General features: G+C 43.5%; 1 protein-coding gene across 1 annotated transcript in view; it reads left to right on the forward strand.

The window, feature by feature from the left end:
- Positions 1–839: 839 nt before the first annotated feature.
- The window catches only part of RAB11FIP1 (RAB11 family interacting protein 1), a 40,919-nt gene continuing 22,287 nt past the window's right edge, over positions 840–19,471 (forward strand). The window contains exons 1-2 of the mRNA XM_075858448.1: positions 840–1,330; positions 18,409–18,848. Of these exons, the coding sequence (XP_075714563.1) occupies positions 981–1,330; positions 18,409–18,848 (790 nt within the window). The 5' untranslated portion in view covers positions 840–980. The remainder of the gene's footprint in view (positions 1,331–18,408; positions 18,849–19,471) is intronic.

The following is a 19,471-nucleotide window of genomic DNA, read 5'->3' on the forward strand; positions in this document are numbered from 1 at the left end:
CAGCTGTGGGGGCATTATACTGTATGGAGGCCTTGTATTGTATGGGGCAGCTGTGGGGGCATTATATTGTATGGAGGCATTGTACTGTATGGGGCAGCTGTGGGGGCATTATACGTTATGAAGGCATTGTATTGTATGGGGCAGCTGTGGGGGCATTATACGGTATAAAGGCATTGTATTGTATGGGGCAGCTGTGGGGGCATTATACGGTATGTGGGCAGCTATTGGGGCATTATAATGTGTGGGACGCACTATGGGAGCATGATACTGTGTGGGCTGAATCGGGGGGGGGGTGTATGGGCGGAGATTGGGTAGGATTAGAGGCGTGGTTTAAAAGGAAAAAAATTGTAGTGGCGCACACTGCGTTACTTGAAAGTTGGGAGCCGGTATGTGTGTGTTGGGGCCAGTCGCCTTGTAGCCCTGGTCTTAGGAGCTCTGGAGATATAAAGGAGGTTTCACACAAGCATAATACGTGCACATTTTTATGCCTATATTAGGACCAAAGATCCTGTCCCGTCCGCGCGTCAGACGCCCTGAGAATCATAGGGATCTGTAGCTTCTGTGGAGGATTACTACTGTCAGGAACGTTTGGGGCAATACTAAAAGCGATGACCCTGATTAGTGCGGTGCATAAACTACTGCTGCTGCTTCAAAATGTGTAGGTAAATGTAAATATATATCTATACATAGGGCCATAAACTTTGTTAATGAGCGTACGTTAATAAAGTTTGTCTGGACAACAAGGTGTTCTAGTTCTAAGCGAGGCGAGCCTTCCAGCCCATTCTAATTGGCCGGCGTTACAATCACGTGACTGCGATGTTACTAAGCGACCGTGGGATGCCACATGCAGCAGGTTGTCCCTGGTTGTCAGGGAGAGGAGGTCACGTCTCTCGGGAGCCCCGCCTACCTGTAGAGTACTTTATAACCGTGCAGTCGCCGCCCTGCTTTCCACACAGTAAGCAGCAGGTGACGACGGTAACATGTCTATCGCCCTGCAGTCACAGACCTGGTTCCCCACACATGTCCAGGTCACCGTCTTACAAGCGAAAAGCCTAAGGTCAAAGGGGAAAGCGGGCACCAATGATGCCTACGCCATCATCCAGCTGGGGAAAGAGAAGTACTCGACCACGGTGTCCGAGAAGAGCCTGGCGCCGGTGTGGAAGGAGGAAGCCAGCTTCGAGGTGCCCCTCCTGCATAACAACAACCAGGAGCGCTGCACTGTCCGCATCATCGTCATGCACCGGGCCCTGGTGGGGATGGACAAGTTCCTGGGACAGCTGGACCTCAACCTCTGGGAGCTGCACCAGACCAAGAACCGGAGGAAAGTCCAGTAAGTATCCGCACCGGTACAACAACTGACGAACGGGTCGCAAAAAGTTATGTCATAAGTGTAATTCTAGCAAAATGTCTCAGACTCTGCTCTACAGCTGCTAGTGCAAGGGTCAACCAGGACAGCCCATCCGATTGCAGCTCTCATTCCTCAGAGGCTCTCTAGAAAATGAAAACTGCAACCTGATTGGCTGTTGTGGACAACTCCTCGACTTTACCATATGTGCACTGTTTTTTTAAGACCTCTTTTTATAGACGGTAAAGGAGAGACCCCTGAAGATGACACCCCCTCTCCTTATATAGGGTTGAGCAGAAAATCGTTGTGGATGACAATAGGAGTCTGTGCATTGATTTCAGAGATGCCATATTCTACTTCACTTCAGGAAAGTGATCACTTCTGCAGCAGTTGTCACAGATGATCCTAGGAGGTCCCAGAGGCAGGACTCCCTGGAGATCTACTCAACAGTAGTCCAGAGTGGACAGCCCCTTGAACTGGGGCATTACCCCACACTTTATACTTGCATGGACTGGAGCTTTGAGTACAACACAGACCAATGCCATATTGGTCTGTGTGTTCGACTCGAGGGTGTCCTGATGCACCCACCACCATGTCAGTCATGTTAAATGTTTCACATTGGTAAATATGGCATAATACAAGCAGAAAAGATATTGATGACACTTGACTGGCACCTCTAACCAGAAACATGTTAGCTGATGATCCCCTCTTACAACTGTTGACCCTGTGAGATCTGCATGCTTCAGTGGAGATCTAGCAGTGCCACGCATTACTCTGGTGAGGGCCTGATAGTGGGTATAGTGTGTGAATAAAGGTTATGTATTTGTGCTGCTGCTTACGGACTATGAATGTGACTCTCGGGACGCTTCAGACACCTGAATTTCAATGGCGTCTTAAGATGCCGTCATGTTATGTGACACATTTTATTCCGTACGTGGAAGGTGTCATTAATAGTAATATGTGTGAATACAACGTAGAAGAGGCTCATTATACAGTGATTCTTCACAGGACAATGGTCGCGGTCATGGTTTATCATGAATATGTTCGGTGTGACTGTACGAGGTCTTAATTCTGCAGGTAGAAGACAAAATGTCAAACCCCCAAAAACCTAGACCTGTCATCCCATTCAGAGTTGGAAAGTATGGTGACAAGCTAGCAGCAAGGGATGAGGGTACAGTCCGTCTAGTGACATGTGAACATACCGGCTTACAGCATAGCTTTACACTTCGACTATTATTAATTGCAAAATGCGATTATTTTTCCGAGTGAATGACCAGCGCTGCAGGGAGTCCACTTGCCATTATTGGCTGAGCCCACCCCCCTCTATGTGCTGCACGTGACCACAATTCTGAGCTTTACGAGGTTGCTTGTAATTGTAGTGAATGACACTAGTGTTAAACCATTTGCAAGCATAAAGCTTCATCCATAGTTGTGTTTGCCTCCACTGTATTGTGTGTTTGTTGCAGAAACCAGTATGGTTGACACTAGAGGGTCGGGGTGCCCTTTGGACCAGATGCAATTAGTAAAATAAGTCTTCCTTTCTTCAGAAACAGCACCACTCTTGTCCGTGGGCTGCATCTGGTAATGCAGCTTAGCTCCGTTCTGCAATACCAGATGAAACCCATGGAAAAGAGGGGTACAGTCTCTAATCTCTGACAAACCCGAATTAGTAATGTAATGGGCTTAGTTGTCAAGGGACATAACCACGTAAAAACACATTACTGCATTTTTTTTAATAGGACTTTAACAGTTTATTTTCCAATACAAATGGACCCCCTTTAGAAACTCTGGATAGCATATTATGTGATGACAAGCTGCATGTAGCCATATCCCAGCTGAACACTTGGCAAGGTGATGGCACATAAGACCACTCGTGGGCATTCCTCAGTGTTGTGTGTTTGATTTTGACAGCTGGCTTCATGAACCCATCCACATTACATTTACAGACTGATGTTGGCGGTATAAAGGTTAAAGGCGTATTACCATCTTAGACATTTACGGCTGATCTAAGGATATACTATAAATGTCTGATAGGTACGGGTCCCATCTCTAAGACCCACGTCCATCTCTAGCACTGGGCCCCTTGACCCTCCTTCTGCCGCTGGCCTCCGGCTACTAAGTTACCAGGGGTTGGGTTGTCGGGAAATGTCCAAGTGCGTTTTACTTCGATGTTTCTATAGCTCCCGAGTTCCAGAAACATCGTGGCAAAACGTGCGTGGTGGTTTCCGGAAAACCCTCAACAGCAGAAGGTAGGACGGCAGTCTCGGGGCCCCGTTTTAGAGATAGATGCGGGTCCCATCTCTAAGACCTGCATCTATCTATCTGACGTTTATACAATATTCTGTGACTGCCATAAAGAAACCCCAGCATTATGATAAAGTTAGTCACAATATTGTGATGATGACATACTAGCAGTCACAACCAGGATCTAGACTGATAAACATGACACATTATGGTCACATGTGATCTGATATTATTCCAGTAGATGAGATCACCGTTTCTGTGCATTACGTGTTTACTATGTGGAGCAAACCTGTTCTAAAATCCACTATGTGGAGGTACAGCTCATACATACAATTTGTGGATGTGTCCTTTTTCTAGACTCCTTTTGAGAAAAAAAAACTAAAGGTTAAATAAGTAGCAACTCTTTTGGAGCATTGGCTACCTGGCTCCTGGGATTCATCCATTCCTCTTTCTGGTCGTTGCTTAGCAACAAACACTTCAGTTTGCAGGTGACTACATTGGATGTCCATGCTCCGGTTTCTGCACCATCATCGTTTCTGTCCCCAGTATTTCTCCTGACTGCATGTCCCCAGCAAAATGCTGTAGCATGTCTGCAATACGCCCCACCGGTGTGGGCACCTCTGTTGGGGTGGGGGGGGTCTGTTGCTTGGCAGCTGCTTAACAAGTTTGGCACTAGGTAGTTTGTAGGGTCTCCTCTCTTGGGACTGTGGGTATTCCATCTTTCATAGACCACCATGTTGGAGAAGCAGGAGGTGTGCCGTATGTTTTTGTAGCTTTTTATGTTGCTCATTGTGGTTTTGGATAACTTGTTTGGGTTTCTGTAGATGAAGTCACAAAACTATGTCAACAAACCGTAGAGGATCAATACGTGCATTTGCTGAAGCTTCCTGTTCACTGCTAGCTGGTTAATGTAAAATTCCTTCTTCCCTCAGTGGTGTACATGAGATATCCCGGGGAACATGCTGAGGAGAGGCTAACGTCACATTGGACTATGCTCCTATCTGTGTAGTGACTAGAGTTACCTGGAGGGTGAATAAGCCATGTGGCAAGATGGGTAACTCGATCATGACATTATTTAATCATCGCTTTAAGTAGAAAGAGACGACTTCTTTAAAGCAGTCATAAGGTGTATTCTTCCCTGTCTGAGGCACCTTAAAGAAGAACTCCGACAGAGAAACATGAAGCCTGCTTTACACAGGGTTTTGTGTGGTGTTTTAAACTGCATGAAAAAATGCCAGCGTTTTTATATGTAACAAGTGTTTTTTTGTTTTTTTTTTTTATTGGCACTTGGTAAAGAGGATCTGTCACAGGTACAAGCGACTAATACCTCCATGACCGGGGAGCTCCTTTTCCTGCTAAGCATGGAGGTCGGTTTCTGAATGACAGCGCTATTACAAAGGGGTCGTCCACCTTTAACTTTGCTGTGCACGAGCACAGGGGAATTTTGACTGCTTGCCAGCGCTGTGGCACATACGTTCGCACCAATGCATTGGTGTGCTGTCATGTGCATCAAAGGAGGAATAAAATATTCATTAGGGAGTTACGTTAAGTATCACAATCTGGTTTTCCTTAGAAACTGTCCTGGGATCATTTCCAAAAGTCCAGCTATCCCCCTCCATCTTCCAGTTTCCATTCTTAATCCCTATATACGATACTTCCATGGTCTAGCTACACCAGTAGGACATTGCAGAAACCAGTTTGTGTTTTCCCCAACATGGCACAGACACCAGGTAAGCAATTGAGGGTTCTTGAACAGAATGTCCCAAAGCAAGCAGAACCTTAATGTGATCTGAACAGGCCACTTATCAGGAGTGAAACCTATAATCCAGTGAAGGTGTACAAAGTGCCTATTATCCCATCTGACCGGTGTCCTGGGCACACGTAGTCTAGTTCTGTAACAATGCCCATAATGTAAGGTTATTGTGTACGTTCTTGGCTTGTAAATATATAGAAGCTATTTTTAGGTATATAGCCATTGTGTGCGTAATATATACTGACGTTTCCTGTTCAATGACATGCGAGCCCATATCCTCTGGCGGCACACAGCTCATCATGTACTGTCAGGCATGGGTGTCAAGTGATACCCTCCACCCACTCCATTATGTCGTCAACTAGATCTGAATAGTCTGAAAAGGAGTTTACTGAAATTACTTTTTGTTTGTTTTTGCTTCATAGTTCACTGCTACTAGCTCAGAAAATGAGGAAAGTTGTTCAATGTGTGAATTTCTTATTGTAATTTCTTGTTAGTAGGTTAGGCAGACCCCACGTTAGTTCAGGTTGTTGCCTAGAAACCGACACCGCAGTGTATGGGTGACTACCCTGAAACTCATTGAGACGCCCACCATTGTGGTGCATAATGATGACTACACTTCTAGCCATGGGATGGCAACTGGCCCCTCGTGCTGGTACCTCTTATTTTTAAACAAAAAGCATGTACATTTTACTAAACATACTTGTTATGAGGCACCAAATAATGCAGTTCTCTAACAGACACTTCTGTATGAGCCAGACCTGAAGAATTATTTTTAGATCCGTAAATCTATTATAGGGCTAGTTGTATGATGAGTGGGAAGAACTACTGGTATGGAGATTGGGATCCTGTAATAATGTACGCAGTCACACTGGGTGTGGTAGTACCACAGGAGAACACGCTGGCCGTGTGAGTCATTTGTAAGTCTGATCACACTAGAACATGCAGGAAATGTGGAGGGCAAACACATAACATGGCTTGTGGGCACCTTGGTCTTCACTGTAAGAAGGCTGACTTCCTCAGTAACATGTACTTTACACCTGGCAGGTCGTATATTATTTCACTAGAAGAGATGCCCCGTCAGACATTTCTTGTGCCGCTTATCTCCAGGGGATACAAAGGTGTCAGACAAAAGTCCATTCTGTCAGATCCGTGTTCTCCATTCCTGCCAACAGTCTTTCCCTTTTTTTGTATTTTTTCAGGACTGTCACACAAACAAAATGTGGGTTTATGCAAATCCGGATGAGTCATTTCCCGTCTGTAACGGGGGTGAATTAGCATCTAAGTGTTGGAAAGTATGCTGCCCCCAGTGGCAGTGCTTGGTTAAGGCTCACCCTGATTGCTTGTGCAACCAGTCAATATCCGCAAGTAAATATTTTCTGTGTCCTGCTCGACCTGTACCTGTTGGATTGGGAATAAACCTGCTGCATGATGCCCGGTGGCACGTGACTCCAATGACTTTCTGTGCAGTGTAAATTGACATTGGTTTCTGTTGAGACGTGACAATACCACGACACTGAAGCATTGCAGTCCATGGTATTGTATGATCTGATGCAGCTCTATGGGACCATGGCTACTTCTAATCTATATGCACAAGATTTCCACATAATGGTCATGTGGAATAACCGGCTTTATATGCAGGTGTCCTATTGTTACATAAGTGGATTTCATTCCTCCGTCTGTACCAGTGTGCCTGGTTATAAATATCTGCACCTTGTATAGATCTGTGTTCACACCTTGTTTAGGGAGCTATAATAAGGTGCCCGGTAAGAGCCGTGGGTGAGCCGCCTCCTGGTTCAGTATCTGCTAGTTGTTGATACCAGTCACACAATGAAGAGTCCTGTCTTATTACGCAGGTAACCGGTTACACCACATTCCTTCTGGCCTTGACGTCAGCGTACAATACTTCATGTCTCTGTGATTGGTGCACTTGCTTTATGGCTTGTATATCCTGCCAGCTGCTTCTACTGAGGCTTCTTCTTTGATATTTTTGCATACTTCCACTAAACGTTTTCCTAGAAATCGGAAATTGTTCCACGCGTAAGGCAAAATAAAGAATGAACATTGCTCTTGAGAATTATGTGAAGCATTCACATAAAAGTGTGTGTGTGTGTGTATATGTGTGTATATATATATATATATATACTCTGACTGACCTTGTGTAAATTCATATCACCATCTACATGAATATCTACTTCCTAACTGGCCTGAATAGTGGCAAATATGTGTGGACATAGATGTGGCTGCTGATTTAGATGCACACAATGTCCCTATGACAACGCTGCACATGACAGAAATCACAAGGGGACATGTTGTCATCCGTATCTCCCCAGTTTTACAGCTTCAAGTGATCCTATCTCTCTCTAGAAGATGTTATACAAACGTTCTTCACATTATTAGTGTACATTAAAAGGCCATTCATACATTTCTTGTTTATAATAGTTTGTATTTGGCCATTTTCTGTGATTGATGATTTGGATCTACACAATGCCCCCATGATGAAACTGAAGTGCTAGGGAAGTAAGTGTTGTCATGGGAGCACTGGAAGCGAGCAGCTGCTTGGTTTGGGCTTGTAACTTCAATCAATGATCTGTTCCTGTTCACAAGGGGTTTTTTTTTCCACTTGATCCCCCTCCATTTCATGGAGGGCTGTCATGGATCCTTTTGAGACCCCCTGGTGATATCTACTTTGTCAGTGGAGAAGAAACCGCTGCTACGAGCAGACCGCCAGATGAGCCATTAGAATTCTTAATGTTGGGGTAGGTCTACATGTGGCGGCCGCCTCAAAACCGCAAAGTTATGCAGTTTTTAAATGGATTGTTTATGGCCACAAGGTTTTGCAGGTTAACGGCGGTTGTTTGCCAAATCGTAGTCCCCCGGCGGCTGCCATGTGTAACCTTACCCAACTGTCCATGTTCTCCTAGACCTTTGGAATAACTACAGTGGAGCTCTGTCCTGGACCAGGCCTGACACCGCAGCTTCTTAGGAGCGTCTTGGTTTTATTGAATTAGTTGAGCTTTCTAGACAGATTTTTGGACGTTAAACAGAGGTTGGAAGTTGTTTTCCAGTAACCCACGGCGGCTTATCTTTTCTTTCGGTAATGGGCCACCTCCCCCAGACATTCCAACCAGACTCTGTATCGTTATATTGTACAAAAACAAGCGTTGGCATCCAGAACGTTTAACTTAATCACCCGCGCTGCAGGCTCGCCTCAGAACCGTTACACACTTTACTTTGTTCATCCTGACCGGCCTGTTTCATGAATAGAATGTTAGCTACAGTGGACACTGACATTCACACAATGGGGCAATGTAACTACGTCTATAATTCAGGCCCGAGGCCTAGCACTACATAATTCACCTCATAGCGTTAAAGGGATTGTCAACAAACCTTTTCAAAACTCTGCAGCTTGAGAAGAAATGTGGTTTTACATATGAATGGCCGACCACGTAATAAATACATGGACAGCTCAAGTCCACCTGTCGCTGTTAGTGACTCTCTGCTAATAAATACATGGACAGCTCAAGTCCACCTGTCGCTGTTAGTGACTCTCTGCTAATAAATACATGGACAGCTCAAGTCCACCTGTCGCTGTTAGTGACTCTCTGCTAATAAATACATGGACAGCTCAAGTCCACCTGTCGCTGTTAGTGACTCTCTGCTAATAAATACATGGACAGCTCAAGTCCACCTGTCGCTGTTAGTGACTCTCTGCTAATAAATACATGGACAGCTCAAGTCCACCTGTCGCTGTTAGTGACTCTCTGCTAATAAATACATGGACAGCTCAAGTCCACCTGTCGCTGTTAGTGACTCTCTGCTAATAAATACATGGACAGCTCAAGTCCACCTGTCGCTGTTAGTGACTCTCTGCTAATAAATACATGGACAGCTCAAGTCCACCTGTCGCTGTTAGTGACTCTCTGCTAATAAATACATGGACAGCTCAAGTCCACCTGTCGCTGTTAGTGACTCTCTGCTAATAAATACATGGACAGCTCAAGTCCACCTGTCGCTGTTAGTGACTCTCTGCTAATAAATACATGGACAGCTCAAGTCCACCTGTCGCTGTTAGTGACTCTCTGCTAATAAATACATGGACAGCTCAAGTCCACCTGTCGCTGTTAGTGACTCTCTGCTAATAAATACATGGACAGCTCAAGTCCACCTGTCGCTGTTAGTGACTCTCTGCTCTGACTTATAGAATGGGCTCCAGATCAGGGGACTCCCCTTTGACGTTTCTATGCCATAACAAGGCATATAGACAGAGGTTGTCTTTGTAAGCCGTTCACATGTATAAGGCCAGAATCACACATGTAGTTTTGATGCAGGTTTTTGCTCAGGTTTTGTTTTTTTTCCCAAAGCCAGAAGTGGATCTAAGAGAAGGGAAGGGTATAAAGAAAAGATTTATTCATCTTCTTTTTTTTTCTTTTGCGTCCACTCCAGTTTGGGTAAAAAAATGACGGAGCCAAAATCTGCATCAAAAAAGCGCGTGTGCGTGCGTGCCCTAAGTTTAGTTCTCCAGCTTGTTTGGTCACACACGAGCGGTCTTGCCCGTGTCTGTCTCTACCTTCTCTGGACGCTTCTCTATACAGAGCTGTGCAGCCTGTCAGCGGATTTCAGCACTTCTGTAGTGGTCTGGTACTATAAGCCAGTAACACTGTCCAGCTCTTTGTGGACTATTAGGGTGTGTTCACACTGCTTAGCAAGATACGTCTGAAAATACGGAGCTTATTCCAGGCGAAAACCGCTCCTGATTTTCAGACGTTTTTGTAGCAACTCGCGTATTTTACGGGCATTATTGGAGCTGTTTTTCAATGGAGTCAATGAAAAACGACCCAAGAAGTGACATGCACTTCTTTTTCGCGGCCGTATTTTGACAGTGACACGTAAAATAACACCTCGTGGGAACAGAACACCGTAAAACCCATTGCAGGCAATGGGCAGATGTTTGTAGGCGCGATGGAGCAGTTTTTTCAGGCGTAATTTGAGGCGTAAAACGCCCGAATTATGTCTGAAAACAGTGCGTGTGAACATACCCTTAGGATGTTGTACGTATTTAATGACCTTGTCCATTCTAATAAGAATAAAGTTTAAGCATTGAATAATGAGAAGTTCTGCAACTTCCTAATATACTTTTTGATATACAGACCTAGTACTGCTTTTAAACAGCTGCAGTTTGTTACAGCGTATCAGTGTAGTCCTCTTTGATAGATAAACACTGCAGTATCTCCAATTCCTCTCCGAGCTCGGACCGCAGGCTGGTAGTCGCTCTTACCTACTCTTGTAAATGTCTGCAATTGCGTCCGCACCAACTGGTCAGGATGGATTTTCAGCTGCTGAATATGAATTCATGTTTTTATTCATTCCCAGCAAGCATAGAGATTGATTGCGAGGAATTCAAACCTATATTCTATTGGATTAGGAAATTTCCGAACTTTTCATCATACAAATATTCTGTATAAATGACATAAGACTGGATGAACATAAGGGGTTATGAACCAGTTGTGATTTCCTTGTATGTTACAGCATGGTCTATAAGCCAAGATATGGTGGTGTGGGGGCTTTTATATGTAGGTGCTATGTTTGTTCTCTCGTATCCATACGTGCTGTACAATTCAGTGTGGATGGTCTGGGCTTCATGGACGTGCCAACTTTTGAGAAGGGAGACTAAGGAGATTCCAAAAGGAACAAAAAGCGTCAAAATGTGTTACTTATGCCCCACCCATTCATATAGGACACACCCCTAAACTACAGCATTTCAATTACAAATCCTACATATCCCCTTCAGCACACCCCAAAATAAAGACCACACATCAGACCCCCCTAAATAAAGATCTAGACCCCTGACCAGACGTTCAGCTATTCATCTCTCCCCATTGTGTCGCTTGCCTCCGATCCTGGGTGACATTGTCCTGATGCGGCTCTGCTCCAGGATGTTGGCGGCGGCGCTTGGGAGTGGAGGAGAGTATGTGGGGTGCCCAGGAGATCTCCTGCACATTCCGCTACAGTTGACAAGTCCTCAATATAGTAACCAGATAATAAAGCAATTATCGATTGACGCACTGGCCCAGGACCAGTGGTTGTTGCATGTGACTGCTCTAAACACTCCTAAGGTGTTGACAAGTAGGAAGAACATGTAACGTGATGTGAAATCTGCCAGATGCACATGGCACGGAACAGTCTCCGCTACTCGTGTGGGCTAAGTGCCGCATGGATATTACCGCCTCGTTGCTAGATTCTCCCATCCTCCATTATACGTGCACTGTGACTAGGTCTGTAATAGTGCGGCTGCACCTCATTCCTCTATTAAAAAGATTCATGTCCTTAAGTCTCGTACCGTACATTGGCATCCTTGGTGCATTACTTAATCCGGATTATTCTTAGTCCCCTTCTCAAAACTGTCATTATCCACAGTGATGATGAGATGAGTAACCTGGTTAATTTCAGCCCCTGGTTAATAACGTGCACATAGCGGAGGCAACAATTCTCATCTAATAGACTTGCCATACATTTTAAAATGGGGGTTGTCCAGGATTAGTAAAAGTGTTTTTTTTTTTTTTTTTTTTTGGGGGGGTTTTCCTCAGAAATGGCGCCACCCTTGGCTGTGGGCGGTGACTGGTATTGTAGTCAATCCCTATTTTAAGGGCATGGGGCTAAGCTGCAATACCAGACTCCATTCATGGACAAGAGTGGTGCGGTTTCTGGAAGGAAAAAAACCCCATAACCATTTTGACCTTTAGTATATTTAAATTGACCTATCCTACCTTGTGTAAAGAGGCCTAATCTGAGCAAGGGACAATGACATCACGCAAAAAAAAAACCCTTGCCCTTGAAAACCGCTTCAAGCAGCAATGGGACATGTTCTCTGCTTGTAAAGGAGAATTTCTTTAGCACATACCTCTTGGTCACGTCAGTGGGCCGGGGATGATGGAGAGCAGGTTATTTTTAGTTGTGGTTGTTGCGTTGTCATTTAGGGTGTGACATTGTAAAGAACGGGAGACTTCATGTGTTTGGATATTACTCGTCACATCACCTTATTTATGAACAATTGTGTGCGGACACTAATTGTTGTTGGAATGGTCACCGACAATTTTGTGTATAACCTTATAGAAGGCACAGTTATAATGCAATTCCCTAAAAGTGGCCATACAAATTAGACATATGATGTTCAAACCCATCAATATCGGTGGGACTGGCAGATGTGAAGGGGGGGGGGGGCTTGGACATGTTAAATTTCAACATGCCAAATCTAGGGATGTCACGATCCCAGAATTTGGACTTCGGTACCGATACTTCGTTTAGTGTTGAGATTTCGATACCAAAACTATACTTTGCCAACAGTAATAAAAATAAAAAAAAAGTTCTTCCATTTTCTGATGTGAGGCGCGAGGTGTGATGATTGTTCAATGTGCCTCACGTTAATAGCAATTAACCCCATCATGTTTCTCAGTCATAATGGGTTAATGTGTGAGGTACATGATGGGGTTAATTACTATTAATGTGAGGCACATGGAGGTTAAATTCATCATCGCACCTCGTGCCCCACAATAAGTGATAGAAAGCAGTTTTTATTTTATTTTTTTACAGAGTACACATCATAAATAACAGAAAAAAATTGTTGTGCAGGTTATTACGGCCGCACCAATACTGAATATGTATTGAGAATTATTTTAATGTTGTAAAAAAAAAAGGTGTATGTGTATTTTTTTTAAATGTAACATTACTTTGTGTTCTTTTACTTTATTTTTAAATTTTAATGTACAGGCATATATCTATATTACAGTACATTAGCCTGTGTATGTATAGTACACAGGCAGTTGTTAGGGCATACTTAGGTATGTCCTAACAGGAAATATGGTAGGACAGCCCTGGGGTCAGTCAATGGACCCTGGGCTGTCTGCCCATATATGGTATGTCCCTCAATCGCATCACAGGAATTCACTGTGACGCAATCCAAGGGGCATCCCCCTTCTCATTTTCTTCTGAATGCTGCAGTCAGCTGTGATCGCAGCATTCACGGGAATAGCGGCGGAGATAAGGGGTTTCTCTGATCTCCGCCGTTATAGAGCGGGGCTGCGGCTGTGTAATAGTCGCGCACACTTGTTATCAGGACTCTGGAGCGCGGCAATGACTATATTACACAGCCGCAGCCCCGCTCTCATACATTCATGTGTTCCTATACTGAGCTGTGCGGCCGCACAGCCCCGTATCGAAATCCATGAAATAACGGTATTGAACCGTTTGGGGGTGCACAGTATCGACGTTTCGATGCATCGTGCATCTCTAGCCCAATCCTTTGTTCACATAGGAGATAAGTCACCAACCGAGAGGTGTCTGGCACTGGATTATTCCCCCGCTCCCCAAGGGTATGTTGGCTCTGCATGCCAAGTGAAATTATATACCCCAATGTGTTTAGGCTGTGGCCCCCAAAAAAATATTCTCCTGAACGTTCCAAGTACTAAATGACTCCAGATAAAAACTTCAACCTGTAATGATCCATTTACCCTTTAAACATCTGCCAAATAGGGTTAACCCTGCCTGCCATACACCCAGCCTGACCAGGAGTTTGGTCAAGGGTGGAAATGACATGATGTCCTGGTTATCGTATTTCAGAAAAGGAACATGGAGAAATTCCCTGTGCCCACTCTGCGGAGAAATCTGTTGCACAATAATTCCAGAGGAGAGCGGTTATGTGATACAAGTCCTTATCAGATTGTCGGCCTACAACTCCTTGAAATATTAGTTTGTCAGCTGGATTACATAACTGTTTGTCTGGCATATGGGGGAGTGTTCACACTGCACATCTGCTTCTAATGCAATATTCCATGTATATCAGTCTAATGCCTCATGCACATCGCCATATTCCGGTACCGTGCAAATACCTCTGTAGTACAGAGCTGTAATATATGGCAGCACCCGGAGTACCTATACCTAATACACCAATCGTAAGGACTGTGTGGCACTATACCCACTGCTCTGCTGTGAAGCCTGAGGGGGGCAGGTTCTGATGTAAGGGGAAATTGAGAACCCATACCTTTTTGGGGCCACACTTTCATATACGTACGGGGAGATTCCGTTTTCATAATTATCATTGTGTACATCCCTATTCCGGCGTAAAGCGAAAGCTCCAGTCCTGCACGATGGTGAAGGTCATTGGTTTATATACTGTAATGTTTTACAGAGTTACATACGACTCGCGTGGTAAAAGGGGTAGTTCTGCAGAACATTAAAATCTTCCACCAGTTTGGCAGTATTCGACTTTCTTTTACCAGAACGTTGGAAAGTCGGAATTCTGATCTCCTTTTTGTATCACTTTGAACGACCTGGCGCACAAGTGCTCTCGACGCACAATCTACGAGCTAATGGGGCAACAAAACGGGGCTTTGCATTTCGTAAAGATTCAGCAGCAACTGGTAACATTTTTATTTTGGTTTGCCATCCTTCTGCTACAACGTAGGGTAAGCCCTGCTGAATTTTTTTGAGGCCACGTTCCTAACATGGTTGCCAGACACCTCAGTCCTAGATTCAGCTACTCTGGGATATTTCCCTCAACTGGTTGAGGGGGGGGGATGATGGTTGGAAATAAGCAAACCCTTAGCAAGGAGAGAGAATATCTAGTCTCCTGAATATGCAGCTCAGGTTCTTGAGAACTCCAGGGTTTTGGAGGAACCAGAAAAAGGCCCAATTGTTCTGAATTCTTCTTGTGTAATGTTGAGCCGAAGAGCCACGTGGTGGATGGTGAGCCGGCAAGAGATCGTGCTAATCCTCCTGATACGGCTACACGAGCGCTCACCTCACAACTAACAAAGGGTTAACCTATGCCGGTGGCTTAGCTGCTCGCTTATGATCCGGTCTATAGAAAGGGTTTAGAATTTCACTTGTTTCAATATTTGTTCTTTTTAATATTTTACAGTTTACATTAATCCTACGTGTCCTTTAACCCCTTAAAGACCAGGCCAATGTAAGTTTTTTGTTTTTGTGTTTTTTTTCGGTTTTTTTCCTCCACGCCTTCCAAAAGCCATAACTTTTCTATTTCTTCGTCAACATCGCTGTATGAGGGCTTGTTTTGTGCGGGACAAGTTGTCCCTTTTCATGGCACCATTTATTGTACCGCATATTTTGGGGGGGTTTTGTTTTTGTCGTCCGTCAGGCGGTAAAAAACGTCATTTTCACCTAATAATACAGGTCGATACGATTACGGCGATACGAAGTTTAGATGTTCTTGTTTTGTTATACCACTTTTAAGAAAATAAAACTATTTGCTAAAAAAAAAAATGTTTTGTCACCATATTCTGAGCTGTAACTCCTTCTTTTCCATCAAGAGGTGTGAGCTGTAGTTTTCACTGATACCACTTTAGGGTACATGCGACTTTTTGATCACATATTCCTTTTTTTTTTTTTTTGGGGAGCTAAGGTGACTAAATTAACAGCAATTTGCATGTTTTATATAGTTTATTGTTTGTCGGTCACCAAACGGGTTAAATAACGCTATATTGTGATCATTCAGACTTTTACGGACTTTCTCATTGCTTTAGGGAAAAAATGGGTAAAGGGGGGTTTGATTTAACATTAAAAAAAAAAAAAAATTCTTATTTTTTTGTAACATTCTATAAGTCTTTTTTCTACTTTTTTTATTCGTCCCCCTAGGGGACTTGAAGCAGCGATCGTTGGATCGCTTGCATGATATACCGCAATACTAATGTGTTGCAGTATATCGTGATTCTGACAGTCTCCTTTGAAGCCCTGCCGGAGGCCCCCAGGCTGCAATAACAACCACTGTAAACGGTCGATCGTGCCTAACAATTTAAATGCTGTGGTTGCGATTGACTGGCTTTTAAGGTGTTAAATGGCGGCGCCCGTTGCTGTGAGGTGTTGGCTGTGTAACACAGCAGTTACCCGCTGTGTATGGCGCAAGCTCCGCACGTGAGCCTGCTCCATGCTTCCCCCTTAACAGCTGCCGCGTACCAGTACATGACATGTTGTTAAGGGGTTAAGTACCGGTGAATACTACAATCCCTATCCAGGAGTCTCAAGACCTCATGCACCTAGTGCTATTAGGACTACGTCCAACCTCTGAGTTTGACAGATTTCTTTAAGGGGCCGTACTCTACATCCGCCTGGTGATTTCATGCAAAAACATTTCCAGTGTAAATCAAACCGAAAAACAAATTAGATGCAGAATTATGAAGGCGTTTCCCCATAGAAGTAATCTGATCTACGGTGGCACACGGAGTGTCTACGTACCGAGGCTTTAATGGGCACAGCAGCACTTCCTTTTCCAAGATCTACACATGGATTTATCACCTTCATGTGTAGTTTCACGTGCTGTATATTTAGTGGTTATCAAAGCGTCAGATTACATCTGTACTTTTCCAAAACCATTCAGGATAAGAGCCGCTTCCTCATTGGTTGCTGTCTGTAACTTTATTATATACTTCTCTCAATCTCTATGCCATCATTGAGTCTTTTTCATTTAGAATTTAAACTATACAATCATTCCCCTCTATTGAACAACCATATTTATACTATATGATCGGAATCGGGAGGTCTTGACCGAAAAGTGGCAACTTCTGCTCCGAATGATGAAATGGATCTCTATGTAATCTGGATCTAGTACATTCTGAGGTTGACCGCTGGTAAAAAAAAACAAAAACTGGTATACACTGGCTAGCATGGAAGCAATTTAATTTTCAACACTGGTAAAGATTTTCTTCTCAAATTTAATTTTTTTTTTTTGTTTTTATGTGGAAATTTGAGGCCGGTCACCCGTACTAAGCTCTCATTCCAGCCAGTGCTTAGGTCTGCATTCTTTGCTCCCTTGTTCCTCATGACTGCACATCTTGTTTCTGTACTTAATTAATTTAACCATTTATTCTTTCAACCACCGTTCAGAAGTAACGATAGAAAAGCCTATTGTAGGGGCATGATTGGCACACGTCTGGTAGTTCTCAGCCGGAAAGAAACCGTACGTGGAGAACTGCAATGAATTTACATGTGTTAGAGGTTGTCCGGTTTCTGCAAATGAATTGTTCTTTTTTTGTATAATTAAATGTTATAGAATTTCCCAATATACTTTCTGCATTAATTCCTCATGATTTTCAAGATCTCTGCTTGTTGTTCATACGGAGCATCTATTGTTTACTTCCAGTTGATGCGGTTCTGTCCATGATCATGTGATGAACGCACAGGTGCATGGCTCGTTACAGGATGGGTGTCGGAGCTGTGTCTTCTAATGATCCCAGCACCTGTGTCTCCATCACATGACATGAACAGAATTGTATTGACTGGAAGTAAACAATGAATGTTCCTACTGAATAACAAGCAGAGATCTTGAAATTCCATGAGGAATTAATAGTTAATTGGAAAATTGTATAATTTTTTTTTTTTTTAATTAACACATTTTCTGAAACCGGACAACCCCTTTAACCTCTACATACATGAGGGCCTTCTGATAGCTCAGAGGTATCGGATGAATGTGTTGGTGTATATATCGTATAGGAGGTCTATTTTAATGTTTTTGTGTATATTGGCTGAGAAACCGACTCCACAAAGTTGTAAATGTATAAAGTTTTTGTTTTTGTTTTTTGGGGGGGGGGGGCAGCTTAATACTAACCAAAAACATGAAAAGGAGCGGGTTACTTAGGGGCTAAACTAATGTTCTGATTCGTTTTTTTTTTTTGTTTTTTTTTTTTTTTGTTTTTTAATCCCTTTTGCACAAATACGTAATCCTTCAAAGTGACCAGCTTATCGTGTTTGTGTCTACAAACATGGAGACTATGACTATGGTTTGTGTTGACACTACAGTTTGCAGCTCGCAAAGGTGACCTGGAATAGGTGTTCTAATGATAGGGCTTCTCATTACTGGAATGTCCTTATTGAACTTTGTACAAAATGTTCTCGGATCGGCTACACCAGTCATTAAAATAAAAAAATCTCTATAGAAGGGCTCCAATGTGTTTTCCCTTTTGAAATAAAACTCCATAGAGTACTATGCATGATATCTGTAGGCCAAAAGTGCATGAAAAATAACTAAACTTTGTTCCTTATTTGTGACTTTCTTGTCTAGATGGTTTCCTCTAAGGTCCAAGCCTGGAAAGAAGGGAAAAGACCGTGGTCAGATTGAAGTGGAAGTCGAGTTCAAAAGGAACAACATGACCGCTAGTATGTTTGACCTGTCCATGAAAGAAAAGTCTCGCTCACCCTTTGGGAAGCTCAAGGACAAAATTAAGGGAAAACGTTCAGATGGGCTGCCAGATACCGCTTCAGCCGTTGTTCCAAGCATGAATCAATATGGCGATGAAAGTGATGATGAAATGCCTGATGGGGAGAAGAAGAAATCAAAGCTGAAAAACTTATTTTCCAAACCAGGAATGAAGAAAAATTCAATGTCTCAGTCCATGTCTGTCTTGCCAACGCTTCCTCCCTCGCCTTCTCAAAGAACCGTCCTTAAGCCCGGTGATTTTTCATCCGACTTTAGGCAAGCTCCAGGATCTCCGGTGTCAGAAAGTGAGTATTCGATTATTTCTCAAATGTGTCACAATGAAGAAAGCCATTCGGTGTCTGATGAAAAAATGTAACCTACTAGTGGGTCGACCGATTTATAAAATGTATCTACAAACTCTATTTAAAATGGCTTGAATTCATTGATCTGGTTAATGCCATATAACTTTCACTTTACCCACCATATAGATGTCGCTCTAGTTAAGTGCTTGTCCACCTTAGAATTACATTTTTTTTTTTTTTTACTTTATTAAAGGGGCAGTCCAAGATTTGTTACATTTCAGTAACGGTAGGAAATGTTATAGAATAAAAAAAAAAAAGGTTACTCTCCTTTTATTCCCTCCTGCCACTGCAGCGTCGATGCTCTGGTGGTCCCTGCCAGTCCTGCAGTGATGACCTCATTCACATGACCTCAGCGGCCATGTGCCATAGATGCAGGCATTACTGTTGAGGCCAGTGACTGGCTTCAGCAGTCGCGTGAATGATGTCCGTGACCTCATCGCTGCAGGACAAGCCGGGAGCACCGGAGCATCGACACTGGAGCAGCAGGGGGTTTACAAGGTGAGTAACCTTCTTTTATTTTATAACATTTACTGCAGTTACTAAAATGTAAAAAATATCTTGGACAA

Source organism: Rhinoderma darwinii, chromosome 3 (assembly GCF_050947455.1).
Source record: "Rhinoderma darwinii isolate aRhiDar2 chromosome 3, aRhiDar2.hap1, whole genome shotgun sequence".
In the NCBI taxonomy this organism is placed as follows: Eukaryota; Metazoa; Chordata; class Amphibia; order Anura; family Rhinodermatidae; genus Rhinoderma; species Rhinoderma darwinii.